This window comes from Periplaneta americana, chromosome 12 (genome assembly GCF_040183065.1).
Source record: "Periplaneta americana isolate PAMFEO1 chromosome 12, P.americana_PAMFEO1_priV1, whole genome shotgun sequence".
Taxonomy (NCBI): domain Eukaryota; kingdom Metazoa; phylum Arthropoda; class Insecta; order Blattodea; family Blattidae; genus Periplaneta; species Periplaneta americana.
The window spans coordinates 85,420,932-85,438,965 of NC_091128.1; the positions used below are offsets into that span (position 1 = coordinate 85,420,932).

General features: G+C 34.7%; 1 protein-coding gene across 2 annotated transcripts in view; it reads left to right on the forward strand.

The window, feature by feature from the left end:
- Window positions 1-18,034, forward strand: part of Atf6 (bZIP_ATF6 domain-containing protein ATf6) — a 178,568-nt gene that overhangs the window by 114,611 nt on the left and 45,923 nt on the right. For both annotated transcript variants that reach the window (XM_069841685.1, XM_069841684.1), the window contains exons 3-4: window positions 13,877-14,051; window positions 16,818-16,945. In XM_069841685.1, the coding sequence (XP_069697786.1) occupies window positions 13,877-14,051; window positions 16,818-16,945 (303 nt within the window). The remainder of the gene's footprint in view (window positions 1-13,876; window positions 14,052-16,817; window positions 16,946-18,034) is intronic.

An 18,034-nucleotide genomic window follows, 5' to 3' on the forward strand; every position in this document is an offset into this window, starting at 1 on the left:
TGGTTTTCCAAGAAAACTTCCACCTTGTTGTCAGCTCTTCTTCCTAGCATATGAAATACATACTTTTCTGGGATTCGTCTCCCTCATCCCTTATAAAATAGCTATGTCTACACTGTGTGCAAGTGAAAGCGTAACTACCTTCTTCTGTTTCTAAAACCTGTAATTCGATTACAATAGGGGCCAGTCTTCTGTTTCGACCGCTATACAGTAGTTTTGCAGTTGCAGTTTCTGTACCGAGTTTGTATATGAAGGTTGTGTTTAGTTTGATAAAGGAAAAAAAAAAATCAGTTTTCTGTGGTTTGTGGAAAGTGTAAACTCCATTATGTCATTTATATCATATTAGAATTTGAGAGATAAACTCGGTGAAACATTTGGATTTAAATTGAACGATCGTGGAGAAATGCTTGACAAAAAAAGTTTTTTCGTGTTTAGTGATGCAGGAAACATTGTTACTAAACGTAGAGCTGCACTTAATTCGGAGCATGTGAATGCACTCACATGTTTAAAATCATGGATGAAGCAGTATTAACTAGGTGAGTCTTCATACTTTTTGTTATTTATGTTTGTCTCAAAAATTCCCGGAGAAATTGACACAATAAATTATAAGCCTCATAATAAATATGTTAGTAAGTAATTAAAATAGTTGTTTTGTAATATAATGATACAATCAATATATATATATATATATATATATATATATATATATATATATACAACATTAATTTAATACTTACGCTTATCACAGAACACAAGTTAAATTTAACAATAATTGTGTATTACAGTATATTAAAACATTTTTCATCTCGATCAGAACTCGATTAATCTATCGATTAATCAATTAAATTCAAATAGTTAATCGATTAAATATTTTGATCGATCAACAGCACTAGTTACTACATGAACACAGCTAGCTATCTACGAGTGTAACACGCTACAATAGAAACTGGAATTATTCAACAATGTAAACTGCTTACTGGTATATCGAAAGCTCCTACACACGCGATATGACCATAGATGTTAAAGCGTATGAAAATAAACTTGATGAAGAAACCTTTAACCATTGAGCGACAGGTAACTATGGTAACCGCAACTACTAAAGAGCGGAAACAGAAGAAGAAAAAAAACGGGGATTGTGTATTATGTTATGTAAAATATCGTCCTTTCGATTCTTTCATTTAGTGGCGATGTCACATTTTCATCGTATTTCAGTGCATTACATAATTATGACAGCACCATGACTTACTGACACAGTGTATATATGTAAAATAATAGTATGTACCAGTGTTGTAAATGTAAAAAAAAACATAACCTATAGTCTATAGCCTATATATTTATGAAATCTCTTGCATTGCGTGAAATGTCTTTTTTCTTAGTAATTATGTAATTTTATAGGTTAGGTAAAGATGGAAATAAATACTACTACAGGCAGGATGTGTACAGCCTATCAAAAATTAAGTAATGCAACGAAGCGAGACGGACCGCGTGGAAAGCCGCGAGGCACGAAGTTCTTCTTACACTTCTGTTCCCATGGTACCGTGAGCGACTTTAGAGTAAATATTTCATGTCAAAACGTTAGAATGTTTATCTCCATGTAGTCGAATGTAGGCGTTTTACGTCAAAAAGAAGAAAAGGAAAGGAAGTCTGTGTTGTTTTCGCAGTGGTAAATATCAAGTTTCAACATTTTGGGAGTATAAATAAGTAAAGCCCCAAAGTCGTGAAATAATAAAGGTATATTGCATTGTGAAGGGACAGCTCGAATTTTGCTGACTTGATGAGCTAGTCCAGTAATTCATTTGGTATAGGAAGGGTGTTCCGCATTTTACAAGGTGTAGAGCAGAGGTTCTCAACCTTTTTAAGATTGTGAGCACCGTCCACATATAATACTAAATGAGCGAGCACCATGAAGTCGAAGAGTTTAATATAATATGATTGCATAAATTAAATAACAAATAGTATATAAAATTTTAAAATCCTCATCAGGATGATGATGATGATGATAATAATAATAATAATAATAATAATAATAATAATAATAATTCTTTATTTATAGGCCTACTGGCAGAGTTAAGGCCATAGGGCCTTGAACATGTTTGTTATTCAAAATTTTAGTAGTCCAAAGAGAAGTCTCTTAGATGGGAATCAATTAATCATGATCGTGTTTCGTTCTTCAGGTATTTCATAAATGAGAAAGTCTTTTGTACAGCTAGGTCGTCCCGAACTAAGCTAGACATTTTGAGACAACCTGTAGAATTTGGAATCTTTTTTGTATCTTCTGCTTCCCAAAGGCTACGAATTTCTCCTTTTAAAACAAATATTTCAGCTGTAACGAGGACTGGAAATCTATCAATTCAGGTTCCTCACGAGTAGCCATATTATTATCTTGAATAATCTTGGTTTTTCTATGTCCACACTGAATTGAAAGGGGTTATGCACCATGAAATTTAAGTAGACCTATCAAGTCACTAAAATAGTCTAATGCAGTGGTCATCAGCATAGTTCACCCTCGGGCTAGCGTCTCTTACCCGCAGAAAAGACATTGCAGTAGCGTGCATTCGTGGCTGCTGGCGGGTATGCTTTCTGCCTCTCCCTTCTGCACGACGGTGCCTATTATGATACACTCCTTACCCTTTACCCATTTCAGCGAGTGCTGGCGACCACTGGTATAATGGATGGATATGAACACTATTTGTTCTGGCTTGTACAACAAAGTTTGTATTGAAAAAGGCACTCAGGAACGTTCGTGCTCGCGAGCACATTTTTACTCGCATAACGAGAGCACCAAATATAATTAAAAGAGCACCATGGTGCTCGCGAGCACCAGATTGAGAACGCCTGGTGTAGTGTAGATAAAGTTTTCTTTTGTCACTTCGCTCCATTAGATCGGATATGCATCATTTCTCGGCAAGCAAGTGCGCAGTTTCCGGTAAGGAGGTGAGTGTTCAAAGGCTAGGCTGAATTGTCAGCAAAACATCCTTTAGTACCTGATTTCATATGGATTACATTGCATGAATTGTGCCTAAGGGGAAAAAGCAGTAGACGCAACCGCTGAAGAGCGGAAACGGAAGAAGAAAAAAGGAGGGGATTGTGTATTATATGTAAAATATTGTCCTCTTTTGTTTAACGGTTATCACACTAGCCGTAACTTCAGAGATTGGGGCTGGGGCCGAGGTAAAGGGCTATAAAAGCATAGTTTCCTTCGGGAGGGAAGTAAACCCGCGAAGTCTATGTCGTAGATATACGACATATTAAAGAAACCTGTTCCTGATAGAGAACCCCAGAGGAATTTGTCAGCTACTTCTCGCCCACATAGTCGGCCTTAGTTGCGCAGTCGGTAGAGTGTGCTTAAATGCAACAGGCTCATGTCAGTAGATTCATCGGCGTGTAAAAGAATTCCTGCGGGACAAAATTCCGGCACACCGGCGACGCTGATATAACCTCGGCAGTTGCGAGCGTCGTTAAATAAAACATAATTTACAATTTTTCTCGCCCACATTGAATTTTGACGCTGAATAATCTCTGAATCAGAAGGCGTCGATAAATAAAGTAACACTACGACTGCCATTATGTATAGTAAAAGTAGGCCTAATCTTGTATTTCAGTATTTTCATGTTACTATAGGCATAGGCTATTCGAAATGATCATTCCCTTCATATTTCATGTCTAAACCTTCATGAACGTCGGATACCAGAATAGTAATGTCTTTTTTCGGTTTATTCCATTTTTTTTTTTACCTGCAATCATTGTTATCCACGTCATTATCTTGAAGTCTAACTTTTCATTCTTATACTTGGATTCTGCATTGTACTGTACGTCCATCCATCATAAGTTAAGCTAGTCTCGCCATATGCCTTCCTCATTTCCATTTCACCCGTTAAACACGTGCTTCTATATCCTTGATGTCGGTCTGTCTTCTTAAATTTGTTTTGCTAATCTTGTCACTTTACAACATCAATAAAGAAACAGGGAACTTGTCAGGAATTGTCTAAAAGGAAATAAAAGCTTTGTGGTATCAATCTCATCGAAATTAAGCATAACGCAGTACTGTCTTTTCTACGCATATATCAAAATATTTTTAATTAAGTCACAAACCTAATAATATAGTTATATGAAACTAATATAAGCAGTGTAACTTGTGTTTGTCTGGTATGGATTAGGAGTTGAGAGTGGAAAATTTAGCCACTGCTACGGGCCCATTATAATATATTCGGTTCAATGTAACATGAGATCCTAAGTTGCAAATTTAATATTTTCCCCCCTTTACTTGATTACCTGCTTAAATTTAATGATTTTGTAACTATTAGGTTCACTTCACTACCGGCACTACTTCCATAAAATGTAGCATGTTATAGATATCACAATAGTTATTTTGTAGCTGTTAGGTTGGCACATTTTGAGGTGCTTTTCAGGCACGTCAACCAAACAAATTAAATTCACCAATTCGATGTCATATTGTGTAGAAAGTGCAATGAAAAGTAAATTAATAATAATAATAATAATAATAATAATAATAATAATAATAATAATCCACATTTCGATGTGAGTGAGAAATAGCGACATAATATTTTACTGTACTTGGAGCCATTTATCAGGTACAAGGTTCTTTCACGATCCTTAAATCTACGACACAGGTCTCCCAGTTTTTTTGTCTCGGAGGAAGTTACGCTAAGGATTTTATCGGCTTTTCAAATCCATCGTCCTTGGCCAAGTTAAAATGATATACGAGTATAACACATTAGCAGTACCTACATTTCTGTATGGTTGCGAAATCTGGATTTTCAAACATCGAAAGAAATCAAGAATCACAGCAGCACAAATGAAATGTTTAAGGAAAATAGAAAAAGTACACATGGCAGGATCACAAACGTAATAAACACTTCACAATCAATTAAAAACTAAATCTATTTTGACGAAAAGAAACTAATAAATACAAAACTAACTGGATTACACAGCTCTGAAAAATAAGTAATGTGCAAATTTTGCCTATGGTGATATCGGAAACAGGTGTAATTCTACATAAAATACGTATTTGTTAATGTAGAATGCAGTGCTATTGATAGACCTACATGCAGCGGCGTCCGATTATTATTTAGCAAGACTTAATGTGTCATAATCAGAAATATATGATAAACATAGCTCACTGAAGTTCACCTTTGTCTATTGAAACGAGAGTTAGTGAAAAAACAAGTGCACCAACGGACATTTTTGTTGATTATTTGATGACGCTGTATAAACTATTAGATTATTTATCGTTGATGGAATTGGTGATAGCGAGATAGTATTTGGCAAAACGAAGCAGAGGATTCGCCATAGATTACCTGACATTCGCTTTACATTTGGAAAAACCTCGAAAAATTCAAACAGGTAATCAGCTCAAACGGGAATCGAACCCACTCCCGAGGGTACCTTCAGATTAAAAGCAAACGCGCCTGCTGATTGAGCTACGCCGGTGGCTGGAAATTATTATTATTATTATTATTATTATTATTATTATTATTATTATTATTATTGAATACGGCATATTGGTATATGATGAGTTATTAATTAGATCATCACTACCACCACCACCACCACCACCACAACAACCATCACCATCATCACCACCACAATTCTTTCATTTCTATGTGAAAAATAAGGCCGTTACAAAATTTCTCCAGTGTATGCTATTGTATTTTGAAATAAATGTTTAATCTGTCTCCATCTCCTAATTGTAATTTTCAATTCGTTTTCATTGTTCTTCTTCATGTGTTTTTTCGGACTTCCCATCTTCTGCTTCCCAGAGGATTCCATCTTCCCTATCTTCTGCTTCCCGGAGGATTCCATCTTCCCTGTCTTCTGCTTCCCGGAAGATTTATCTTCCCTGTCTTCTGCTTCCCGGAAGATTTATCTTCCCTGTCTTCTGCTTCAAGGAGGATTCCATATTCCCTGCCTTCTGTTTCCCAGAGGATTCCATCATTTTCCCCGTCTTCTGCTTTCCGGAGAATTCTGTATTCTCTGTCTTCTGCTTCCCAGAGGATTCCATCTTTTCCGCCTTCTGCTTCCCGGAGGATTCCATATTTCCTGTCTTCTACTTCCGAGAGGATTCCATCTTCCCCGTCTTCTGCTTCCCTGAGGATTCCACCATCCCCATCATCTGCTTCCTGGAGGATTCCATCTTTCTCGTCTTCTGCTTCTCTTAGGATTCCATCTTCCCCATCTTCTGCTTCCCGTAGGATCCCATCTTCCCCCATCTTCTGCTTCCCTGAGAATTCCATTCTTTGATAGAAATCTAAAATTGTTTATACATTTGAAGTAGAACCAATATTTTCAATATGATACATATATGGCCGTTGATTTACAGATATTGAGACATTAAAAAATCGAATGAAATATACTTTGTTTTGCCATTGATTAAAAGAATTAGCATTATAATGCATTCTGATTTTGTATTATTTTCATTTCCACTTTTTTTTATAATTCATCAGATAATGAATCCGTTTTTAAATTATAAAAGGAAAACATTAAAATTATAAGAGAGGATCATTTAATTGTCTCTACAGTATATTATGTTTATTAAAATTTAGTGTTTATACTAACAAATTTGAGTCAGTTTGCAACAAATTTAGACATTGGAAATATGACACAAATAAGAAGGAAAATCTTTTCGATATTAATTGTAGTTATAGTTTATATAAGGATCGTTTCAAGCATAGTAAGAATGTTTAATAATTTACTCGGCTAAAATAATGACTTTATTACGTAACAAGAAATTCTTTACGCAAATTTTTATTTAAAAATTGTTTTTATAGTGTATATGAGTTTTCGAAAACTGCTATATGTAACTCTTTGTCATTTAATTTGAGAATTTCTATTTGCTGTTATTATTCGGTTAATTTTAATGTTTATATATAATTTGATTTATGCCATATCATGTCATGAACAATGGATATAATAATAAATATTTTTTAATTATGGTAGTTGGTTATAAATGTCAAAAGAAATACGATTTTCCTTCTCAAATATATAACACAATTAGATAAATTGAAGGTTAGAAGATAACATTTTTAATTATAGCTGTTACGTCACTGAGTTTCCCTTTCCTGTATGTCATAAATACAAGCAAAGTCAGCTTTCAGTTGCATAATGATACTAAAAATTTTAAGAGCCTGCTTGTTTGATGTATGAATCATATCGGAATACTCATATATTGGCGCCAACTCCAGGTCATTTTGTGGTTGCTTGCGTTGTAGAATATTCGCCGTAGGGATCTTGGTTTGCTAGGGAAGATGATATATAGTGTAGACGTTTCTTGTTGCTACTGCCCTGATGATAAGTATGATTATGTATTATGGAGAAATGGTGGTATGTTGGCATACAACGCCTAGGAAGACCGTTTCATTACAGATTTTTCGTTCACCACAAATTCCAATCCGAATAAGTAACATGATTAATGTGCAATCATAATATCTAATGATAATTTCTCGGTTAATTGTGCCTACTACTCCCTCTCCTCTGAATGATAGTAAACAAAATAAGGAGTGTCACACACAGAGGTGATGCATACTTTCTCACGTGTTGACTGTTTCGCAACTATTCAGTTCCTTTATCATGTAATGATTGATAATGATAACACTATCTGTACCATGGTGGGAATACTACTTACATTTACTTTAATTAATTTTATTTTAAAATTCAAAACTCACGATTAACTAAAAAAAAATGGGAACATTTTGTAAATGGATTTGAAATCAGTGCGAAGATTTCTGTAAGAAGCCACAGCCACAGTTCCTTCTCTTTTATCAGATACCGTACTCCAACCACGAGAAAGTCTCTGGGGAGTGAGACGAAGCGGGGTAATGCTATGAATGAATGTTGATGTCATAACATAAGGTCACACACGTGAGTACACGTATCTGTATTGGCTAGCTCTCACAGCACAAACAATAACATTGGTACACACATGTTGATACTACCCTAGTTACAAAATTAGATCACTGTTAATCTCTTGGTCTTTTAATCTCTCCATACAGGAAATAACATATGCAGGAGAGCGCATGGTTTTTAAACTGACGTTATAACGGTAATATTATCTATCTACTTCGTTCCAATAGATGACGCAATAGTAAGCACATTCCTTTCACGGTTGATCTCCTGCTTGGTGAACAGTGAAAGGTTGAGCCTTGAGTTCTCCACCAAGCGAAAACTTTTGTTTTATTCCGTAACTCGGAAACCAGTAAAGATTTTGAATAGTGGCAGCTTTTAAAAATAATTTTCGTTCATTTTCAACATTTCTCTCACTTTGATCCCCTGTTTAAGGTTAAAAAAAATAATAAAAAGTTTGCGGGTAACCAACTTTTGAAGACGTAAATGTATATTTTGAACAGATCATTCCGAAGTTAGTATTTTTTGTAACTTTTTAAAAACGATTTTGATTTCGAATTTTTTCTATGCTTTTCTTAAACATTGACCTATCATTCATAAAAATGCCAGTGCCATTGATTCACTATCATAGGAGTTATGACAAGATGTTTAACGGAATCGTCTTGGTCGTGCTGGGATATCGCGTCTTGGATGAGAATGCAATCCAGATGACGTAAGAGAACGAGCTTTCGCATCGAAATGGATTCACCTGTAAGTCTTTCCGTCACAGTCTATACTGTGTTGCCAAGGGATGAGCCGTATCGGAAATAGCCACTAAAATTACGAAACTTCCAGCTATTTATCTTACATTTTTTATTCATACTCAATATATGTCAGTCGATTTCATTGCAATTAATGTTCGAAATACGATAATTTTACTAGAAATCAAAGAGTTACTACGATTTACTTGAAATTGGTTCTATCTGCAGTTTCAGACTTTCACGGTGATTGTGAACAGAAATAATAGACTTTTGGATATTTACCATGTCCTGGAACTTGACATTTCCAACATTTCGGAACTACATACAGGTTTTATTGTTAGAGGAAAAATGTATGACCAAAGGGTCGCCTATTCTGTTGGTCTTGTTATGTCTAACAACTCGAAACAATTACTACTTATAGGCCAGCGGTTCCCAAAGTGTGGAAGTTTTTGTGGGTTGCGAGACAACATCAGTCAGAAATCAAATAATATTAACCTACTGTGCTAAGTATGGAAACTAGCTGGTTAACAAATAATGTTCAGTCAGTTTAAACATCGATTGAAAGTAAATGTCTTACAGTATTTTTGAGAATTAACATTATAATAAAATAGTTCTTTCAACTCGTGAAGTGAAAAATATCAGCAGAAGGAAAGACGTGGTATTTGGCATTTTTGCGTTTCGGTAAGATTTCTTGAACTCATTTGGAATGACAGTTGATGCAGATGCCTCAAAATCTATCAGAGATCATCTTCAACCTTTAGTGTCCAGCCTTTGATAAACGAGACAAAACAATGAATAAAAGGTTATTTTATGAACATAACAAATTGAACCGAACATCAACAAAGGAAGATTTTCCTGCTAGAACTATCATGTCACTCCTGGCTAAAACCAGAGTTTAATGAGTCTCATTTTGATTAAAATGAAAAGTGTATATTCAGAAGCATCGAAAATTGCTTTAAGGCACTTCATGAGTTTTTTCAAGAAAATATTTTTGAGTTTGTCTTTTCAACTTTGGAGTACTTGCAAAATAAATCATTATCATCCTTATCTTCCTAACAGTCCTAAAAGGGCGACCCAGTGATCTTTTTCCTGTGGGTCTGTAATTCAAGATCTCTCGAGGTATCCTTGTTCTAGGCATATGCTTGACATGGTGAAGCCAGTTGCCTTGATATTGATGAATATACTGCAGTATAGGTTCCATTCCCAGTTCTTGTAGGATGTCTTCATTTCTTTTATGATCCTATTTAGTGTATCCTGCTGTTCGGAGCATAAACTTCACTTCACTGGCAGTAATTCTATTTTCATCGCTTTTTCGTAAGGCCCAAGCTTCGCTGCCATAACAAAGGACAGGTCTTGCTATGATCTTGTACAGACGAGTGCGAGTATATTTTTGGACTGAAGAAGGTTTCATTATACTGTTGATAATGCCTGCAGATTTATTGAATTTAAATTTTTTTGTGAGATATCTAGATGAGGTAGAAAGGAAACCTTGAAACCAAGATAATTAAATTCATTAACCCTTTCTAAAATGTTACCATTTATACAAATTTTGTTCCGTACAGATTCTTTGCCGCAGAATGCCATTATTTTGTTTTTCCGTGGATATAAACTATAGACTGATCGATGTAAATCATCTTCTGAAGTGGCTAGCAAAACCAAATCATCTATAAAAGTCAGTATGTCTGGACACAGAAACAAATTTTTATTTTTAGTAGAAAGTGATTTGAGATTGAAACTTACAGCCTTCAATCCTGATATAGACTTACTGATTGAAAGCAAAGTGTTGCAGATAACATTCATGTTAATTTCTTTTTAATATAGGGTAGACTGTGTAGTTATTGACACTGTTACAGTTATCGACACTTTTCAATTCTTGTGTACATAATAAGGTTCCTACTGCAAAGAGAAAGAAGGTACTTTCATTATCTGATGGTACATTTAAATCCTAAAACAACACTGGTGATTCGTTTTAAATAGTTGGTTGCATTGTGGAATAATTCTCAACTTTCATAGGGCGTGTAAAAATGAGTGCATATTTTAAATATTTTCTTAAGCATTTACAATTTTACATTTATTCTTTGTGTGTCTGCGTACATATTAGTATCAGGTAAGACATAATTTCAATTAGTATTATGATAATGAAACTACCTAATATATTAAAACTATTTCTACCACTTTTATTAACTATATTGTGACAATAGTGGCAATAACTGCAACCTTATATCTATTAAACTCAGTCACTGACACCCTATGTCAACAACTGTATTTTTGAGAAATGTATTTACAGCTAGAATTTTAACGGAATTTTATAGATATTGCCATAATGAAACCATAATACGGATTTTAGAAGTGCTAATTTCACTTCTTACAGTTATTGTCATTGGGTGTCAATAACTGTGTGTTATGTGTCAACAACTATCTTATTCTTATTCACGCCTAGGCAGGCCTAGGCCTAATATGAATAAACAGAAACATTGGTACTCTTCTGAAGCATTGAAGACTGCTGTAGACGCTGTAAAGAATGGGCATAAAACTCATCTCACATATCAGTTGAGTGAACTGATTGCCCTGTAACCAAATTCTACGAGAATCATACAGCCAGCAGATGTATCTGCTTTCTTTCCCCGTAAGTGTGGATGGAAGTCTGTTGTGTTAGAACGGCGAAGGGCACACCCATCACAAGCATTGACTAAGGAATTCTTTGCTGCAATCCTGGAGAAAGTGGTGAAGACACAAATAAAGGCTGAAACATTGCAGAAAGGTTTCAGAGCTTGTGGCCTATATCCTTGGGATAGCAATGCTATAGATTATTCAACATGTTTGGGTGACAGCAATAAAATAAAAGCCAATGGAAATGATTTACCTAGTAGAGATACCAATTAACAGAGAATATCCAACTCTGTTCTCACATACAACAGATTCAAGCAAATTATTGGTCAAGATTTGCTTTCAAAATTTGAGTCTGTAGACAGAAACAACAAGATCTGTACTTGGAAGAATGAAGAGTCTAAAATGTTGTTTACAATATGGATGGAGCTAGTATCTTCCCATGAAAGTCGGACTGAAATGTTGGAAACACAATTACCAGCAGAAAATGATGGAAACAAAGAAAGAAATTTGACTCAAGAGGAAGATAATGTTTCTGTACTCGAAGAGGAAAAGTACATCTCAGATGCAAATCAATCAATAGGTGAATCAAATCAATTCAGAGATGTGTAAATGATAACCCAGCTTTGGTTGATAATAATCTACCAACACAAAATAACCAGGGTAAATCACCACTGTAAGATATTCTTGTGTGACCAAATACCCCTAAGAGGAAGGGGAAAAGAAATATTGAAAGAATGCCTTTTGTACTGACTTCAGATAAATGGCAGGAGTTACACAATGAGGAAGAAAAGAAGAAGCTTACATTAGAAAAAGAGAAATTGGAAAGGAAGAGAAAAAGAGAAGAAAAGAAAGAAGAAAAAAACAAAAAGAAATAAGTAAAGCAGTCCGAAAAGAGAACAAAGGTTAACAGAAACAAAACGTAAAGAAGACTGTAACTAAAAATCGGGTGGAAGAAAGTAAAAATAATTAGCTAAAATAGAATGAAATTCTACAGAAAAAAATGAAACTGCGAATCAGATACAGGAAAAAACTAAGGTAGTCAGGAGACAACTTTTCTCTGATGAAGCTACAACGAAATTTCAGAATTTGACAAACCAAAATGATATTGTATTCAATATTTCAGAGAAAAAACAAAGACCCACTTTAGATGGACTATGTTTTAAATGTGCAGCAGATGTAAAGAATGATGGAAGAAAGTGTGACTTCTGTGAAAAATTGTTTCATGACAAATGTTTCTCAAATCTCCCTTCAACATCAAATTCCGACAGTAGTATTCACTTTTGTGACCATTGTAAAACATTTATGGATGATATTATACATGATCGTATGTAGGATTCTTTGTTCATTTCTCATAACCAGTTGTTGACCTTTATGTGGATAGACTACATAATTTATTATGTACTGTAAGTGTAATGTAGTATAAATATCCTTAATTTCATTTTGTGTAAAAGTGGACTTAAAAATAGCTAGGCTAGGTCTGGATGTAAATAAAATACTTCTGTGTCAACAACTGTATCAAAGGTGTTAATATCTATCTAATAAGTGTCAATAATTATACTTTCTTGTAATTTTTTATTTATTAATCAATTAATGACCATTAAAGTGTATTTGAAAATATCTGACTCACCCTAGATAACATAGGAGTTCTTTAGAACTAGTAACAAAATGTAAAACACCTTAGTTACTGAAAATAAAGAATTGCAGAAGAGAAATGTAAAGAAAAGTGCTTAATGTGTCAATAACTATACAGTCTATCCTATATCTTGATGTTTTATTGCGTTTTATGCAATATTCATAACACATCTCATTTGAATTCTCTGTCTTATCTTTATTATTAAAATATGAGTATTAATTTATTGATAGTGTGTTAAGGCAATAAGTAACTTCCTATTATATTAATCCTAATGTATAGGAGACAAAATAACATAAAAGAATGTTAAATTATAATAGCGAGTAATAAAGTAAAACTTATGGGTATAAAAACTTAATTATAAAGTGGGTCGCGAAAAAACTGTCGAAGATTTTGGTGGATCCCATATCATTGACGTTTGAGAACCGCTGCTCTAGACAAACAATGGCTCTGTTGTTACCCTCTTATGTTCACAATCCGTATTTACAGGAATCCTATGGATTTCTTGTCACTTTTGTTTTATTTTGGGGAGGCCTATAAATTATTTGATTTTTGTGTCTTGTAAATAAATAACAGTTCAAGGAAGTGAACTACAATTCGTAATATCGTTGACCACATCGAGGTCGTCATGCCGGAAGGGGGTATCAATAAAACTGCAAGTTTACATTAAATACCGGTACATATAAGTATGGAATTATATTTCCTAGCTTTGTCTACATAACAGGGTAGTTACTTCGATTCTTTCTCATGTCCATTAAAAATATCTCAATAACGCAAAATTTGTTGATACGCCCTTCTTCGACTTGATAAATAACTGACTAGTTGCAAATGTGTAATGAAAAAATATTTCTCATCTTCGAGACACTGATTTTTGTTATTTTTCCTGCTAAAAAGTAATAATACGTTCCTGGGAAAAATGTGGTCCACTTACATCTACTAACTTAGATTTTAATTTGGTCACTTGTCTAAAAAAAGTTTAACATTGCTCTTTGTGTTCAGGTGTTTGTTTCTTAAGAACAGTAAATTTATCCTGTTTCAGATCCCAATGTTATTGGACGATTCAAGCCAGAACATTTTAGATGATCCAACTGATGATCTCATGCATCAGGATCTGCTGGACCCTTACCCATGTCTGGATGAACTGGGAGACGTAGATCCCATGCAGTGGGGACCCGAGGCGTTTCCAAATCTTGCTCCTCTGCCAGATGAACCAGGTAAATTGTGTGTGTTATCAACTCAAAACGAATAGATATCGATAGTGAACAGTGCATCATTCTGTGTTAGTATTGATTTATTGACTGAGTGGCTAAGTGGTCAGACCTTCAGTCTGTAACGCAAGTGTTCTGGGTTTGTGTCCCGGTCTGATCTGGAATTTTTCATTGTAAAATCCATAGTGACACTTGTGGTGAACGAGGTCGCAGTTGGAGTTTTTCTCGGGATTCTCCTGTTTCCCCATATTAGGTATCTACATCATTCTTTCAACATCTTCATTTCGTCATCGTTCCATAGCGTTCCATGAATGCCGGCTGGCGACGTATGGAGAGGGCTGGCCTAGGGACGAGGGGGTTGTCTGCTTGAAACATGAGTATGCAGCGAACCTTAGTGTAGTCGGATGGTGTGGGTTTGGGAATACATTTAGCAACAGATCTTGAAAGGTCGCAGTGCTTGGTCATAGTACCCTCTCCCGAAATTCCATTCCATTTCATTGGTTTACTGGACTGAAGGTTGTAGTAACATTTAACATTAATTTACTTTTAATCTATCATTTCGCTTATTTTGTATATATTTACTTTTGTGAGCAATAACATTAAGCCTATATATAATATACATATTCAACATGATGCAAGAACACCGCTTAAAACAACAGAACAAACACTTGATCTCTATGAGAGGAAGGTGAATTTTCTTTCCGTGTCGGGAATTTAACCCAGCTCCAGTAATTTGCAGCTAATAATGTTATCTTTTGAGCCAAAACAGAGGACAATAGTTTTTTAGTTGGTTATTTAACGACGCTGTATCATTTAGCGTCGATGGAAGTGGTGATAGCGAAGTTGTATTTGGCAAGGTGAGGCTAAGGATTACCTGACATTCGCCTTACGATTGGAGTATACATCATAAGAAAAACCCTGCCAGATAATCAGCCCAAGCGGGAATCGAACCCACGCCCGAGCGCAACTACGGATCAGCAGGCAAACGCGCTACCTCCTGAGCTATGCTGGTAGATAAGACAATATTATGATGATGATGATTATTATTATTATTATTATTATTATTATTATTATTATTATTATTATTATTATTATTATTATTATTATTATTATACATCCTTATCTGTAAGTTACATAAACTAATTAAGAACTATCTCAGTGACAGACAATCCTGTGTACGACTGTTGACGAACTTCACGATTCATTTAATTTATGCTGTGTAGTGTCACAGGGCTTGACATTACGACTTTTATTTATAATTTTCACATATATCTGTACAGAGTAAGTTCTGACAGTTTATTATTCGTGCAGAAGTTAGAATAATATTTTTTGTGCAATCAATAATACTGTATTGCTGACTGCCAAATTTATTCAAAGTGACACTGACCCTATCGCAAAGTGGTCTGAATGGAATGGCTTGAAAATTAATGTTTCCTAAACTAATGTTATACCCCTTAAGAGGAAAATTACTTCTTGTAAATTCATCTATAGTTTAAATCGACACCAAATCAACTCAACAGATACGATAGTGTCAAAGTTCTTGGTGTATTCCTTGACAGTAAACTTTATTTTCATAAACATGTAAAGTGGGTTAGAATGTTTGTTGTAATAGGTCAGTAACGCTTCTCTACGCTTAATTCAATTTTGATGCTTTACTCGCATTAGTGAGATCGAAACTTGAATATGTGTCTATACTCTGGAATTCTGTTTATAGGTTTATAATAACTGACTCGGCCACATAAGAAAATCCATATCCGTAAGTTCGTACAGATTTCTGTCCGGTGACTCCAACGAGAAGTGTCACACGTTATATTCCCGACGTTTTAGTCAAGAGTTTTTAAGGTCATATACTAATTCGTGATTCTTTCATGTACAGTGTTTACTTACGTGCTTGTGTGAAAGGCGTGAAAAGTCACAATATTTTCTGCAACAGAATCCTAAATCATTTTCCCTTCCTCTCCAAATGCAATAAAACTGCCAACTTGAATTTTTTACAGTTCATAGAGTGTGATCCTGTTTGTAGGCTATTATTATTATTATTATTATTATTATTATTATTATTATTATTATGAAAGTGCAAAGTTCCGCCTTGGTAACTCAGTTGCAGAGCACTAGCTTACATGACTCCAGATCTAAGGGTACATATCACATCAATGACAGGATCATATATATGGTGCGGAAAGTCAAGATTCATGAAGGTTTTTCTCGGGTTGCTTCTGTTTCCCTCCATCATTACACCATCCCTCTCCATTTCAAAATTCATCATCATCATCATCATCATCATCATCATCATCATCATCATCATCATCATCATCATCGCAATAGTATCTACCCAAATTGGTGCAGCTAGATGTAGTATTATGACTGGGATACAGATGGCATCAGTACGAGATGGTGTAGTACACTATCGGAGGATAAAAGAGTGCTCAGCAGGACCTGGAACTTTGTGGCGCTCACCTTTGGTTCCTTAAAAATGCAGCAAAATAATGCATTCATTAGTTATTGTTACAGAGAGAAATAATTAATTTTCTTAGTAGGTGATACCCACACAAACCACAAACCAAAACATGACTGTTCTTTAATGTAAAGTTATGAAGTCCTTTTAAATATTACAAGAAAGAAGTTTCTTGGAGCATTTGTGAGTTGCAAAGTACTTCTGAGAGACTTCATTGCGTTTTCGCATTCATTCTGCAGTTTGTAAAAGACCTTATCAGAACATCATAATTTGTCAGCGGATGCCACAGAAGTTTAAATAATTTTGCTCTGTTTCAGATTGCCAAATCAAGGAAGAGATAAAGATCGAGCCAGTATCCCCGATGACTCTCTTGCCTCCCTCACCATCACCTTCAAGTTCCTCCAGTTCGGACACGTGGATAGGAGAATCGATCTCAGAAGTAAAGGTAAGGTACAAGTACTTGTTATGCTGACCATTGTCCCTTATTATTTGATCTTTCTTCCTTGAACTCAAACTCGACTATTATATGAATCATACTTACGGTCTTAGCTCTCTTAACAGCAGTATGTTTGTGTATAAACTAGTAAGGGTTGCCTGACATCTCGAATTTCAGGGACAGTTTTGTATTTAAGATAAATGTCATGTCTCTTGTAGTTCGTTTATGTGACTAATGTTGCCCCGTATTCTGAAACTTTAATTTTCCAAAATGACAACAACAATGGTAAACTGTAGAATTAAAGACAATATTACTAAATTTCTTGAAACTACTATAGAGGATGTTGAGAAATGGTTTCATTTTCTGATTAAAATCTTAAAAATGAGAATACAGTAGACATTAACCTAAGTCACAAATGTCAACATGCTTTCATAACGGTATTGTAAACAATTGAGAAGCAAACTTTCAAAACCTGACATATCCATTTTCAGAAAATATTACAAATACTGTGTGTGTCTCTGTAATAAACGAAGATTTTTCTATGGTGAAATTTTATATGAATCTACAGCAGTTTCACCACAGAAAATATTTTGTTCATTGCAGAGATGTAAGTAATTGGCATCTGAAGTGTGTTTTATGAAAATAGACTCGTCAGATTTTGAGAGTTCGCTGCTCAATTGACATTGGCACTCGAATCTAAATTGTGAATAAACTTAGGTGGTCTCTTTGACGAGTAGGCCTATATCATTGTCAAATATTATTGATAATTTTGTTAGTAATAAATGAGTTGCATTGCCAAACTGTGCAAAATTAGGAAGTTGCAGTGTAATTATATCAGTTTCAAATATTTTTCATAAAGAGTATTTACTAAAATAACATTAAATGGATAGACAATAGAGGTGTCCGCCTAAAATAATTAAGACGAAATTGTTGATTTCAATTAAATTTTATAGTTTCTTAATGTTTCCAACATCATCATCATCATCATCATCATCATCATCATCATCATCATCATCATCATCGTCACAGTCAGAACAAGTATCGGATTCTCACATCCTTGGGGCAAAGATTATGTCTGGCAGTAAAAGACAAGGTAAA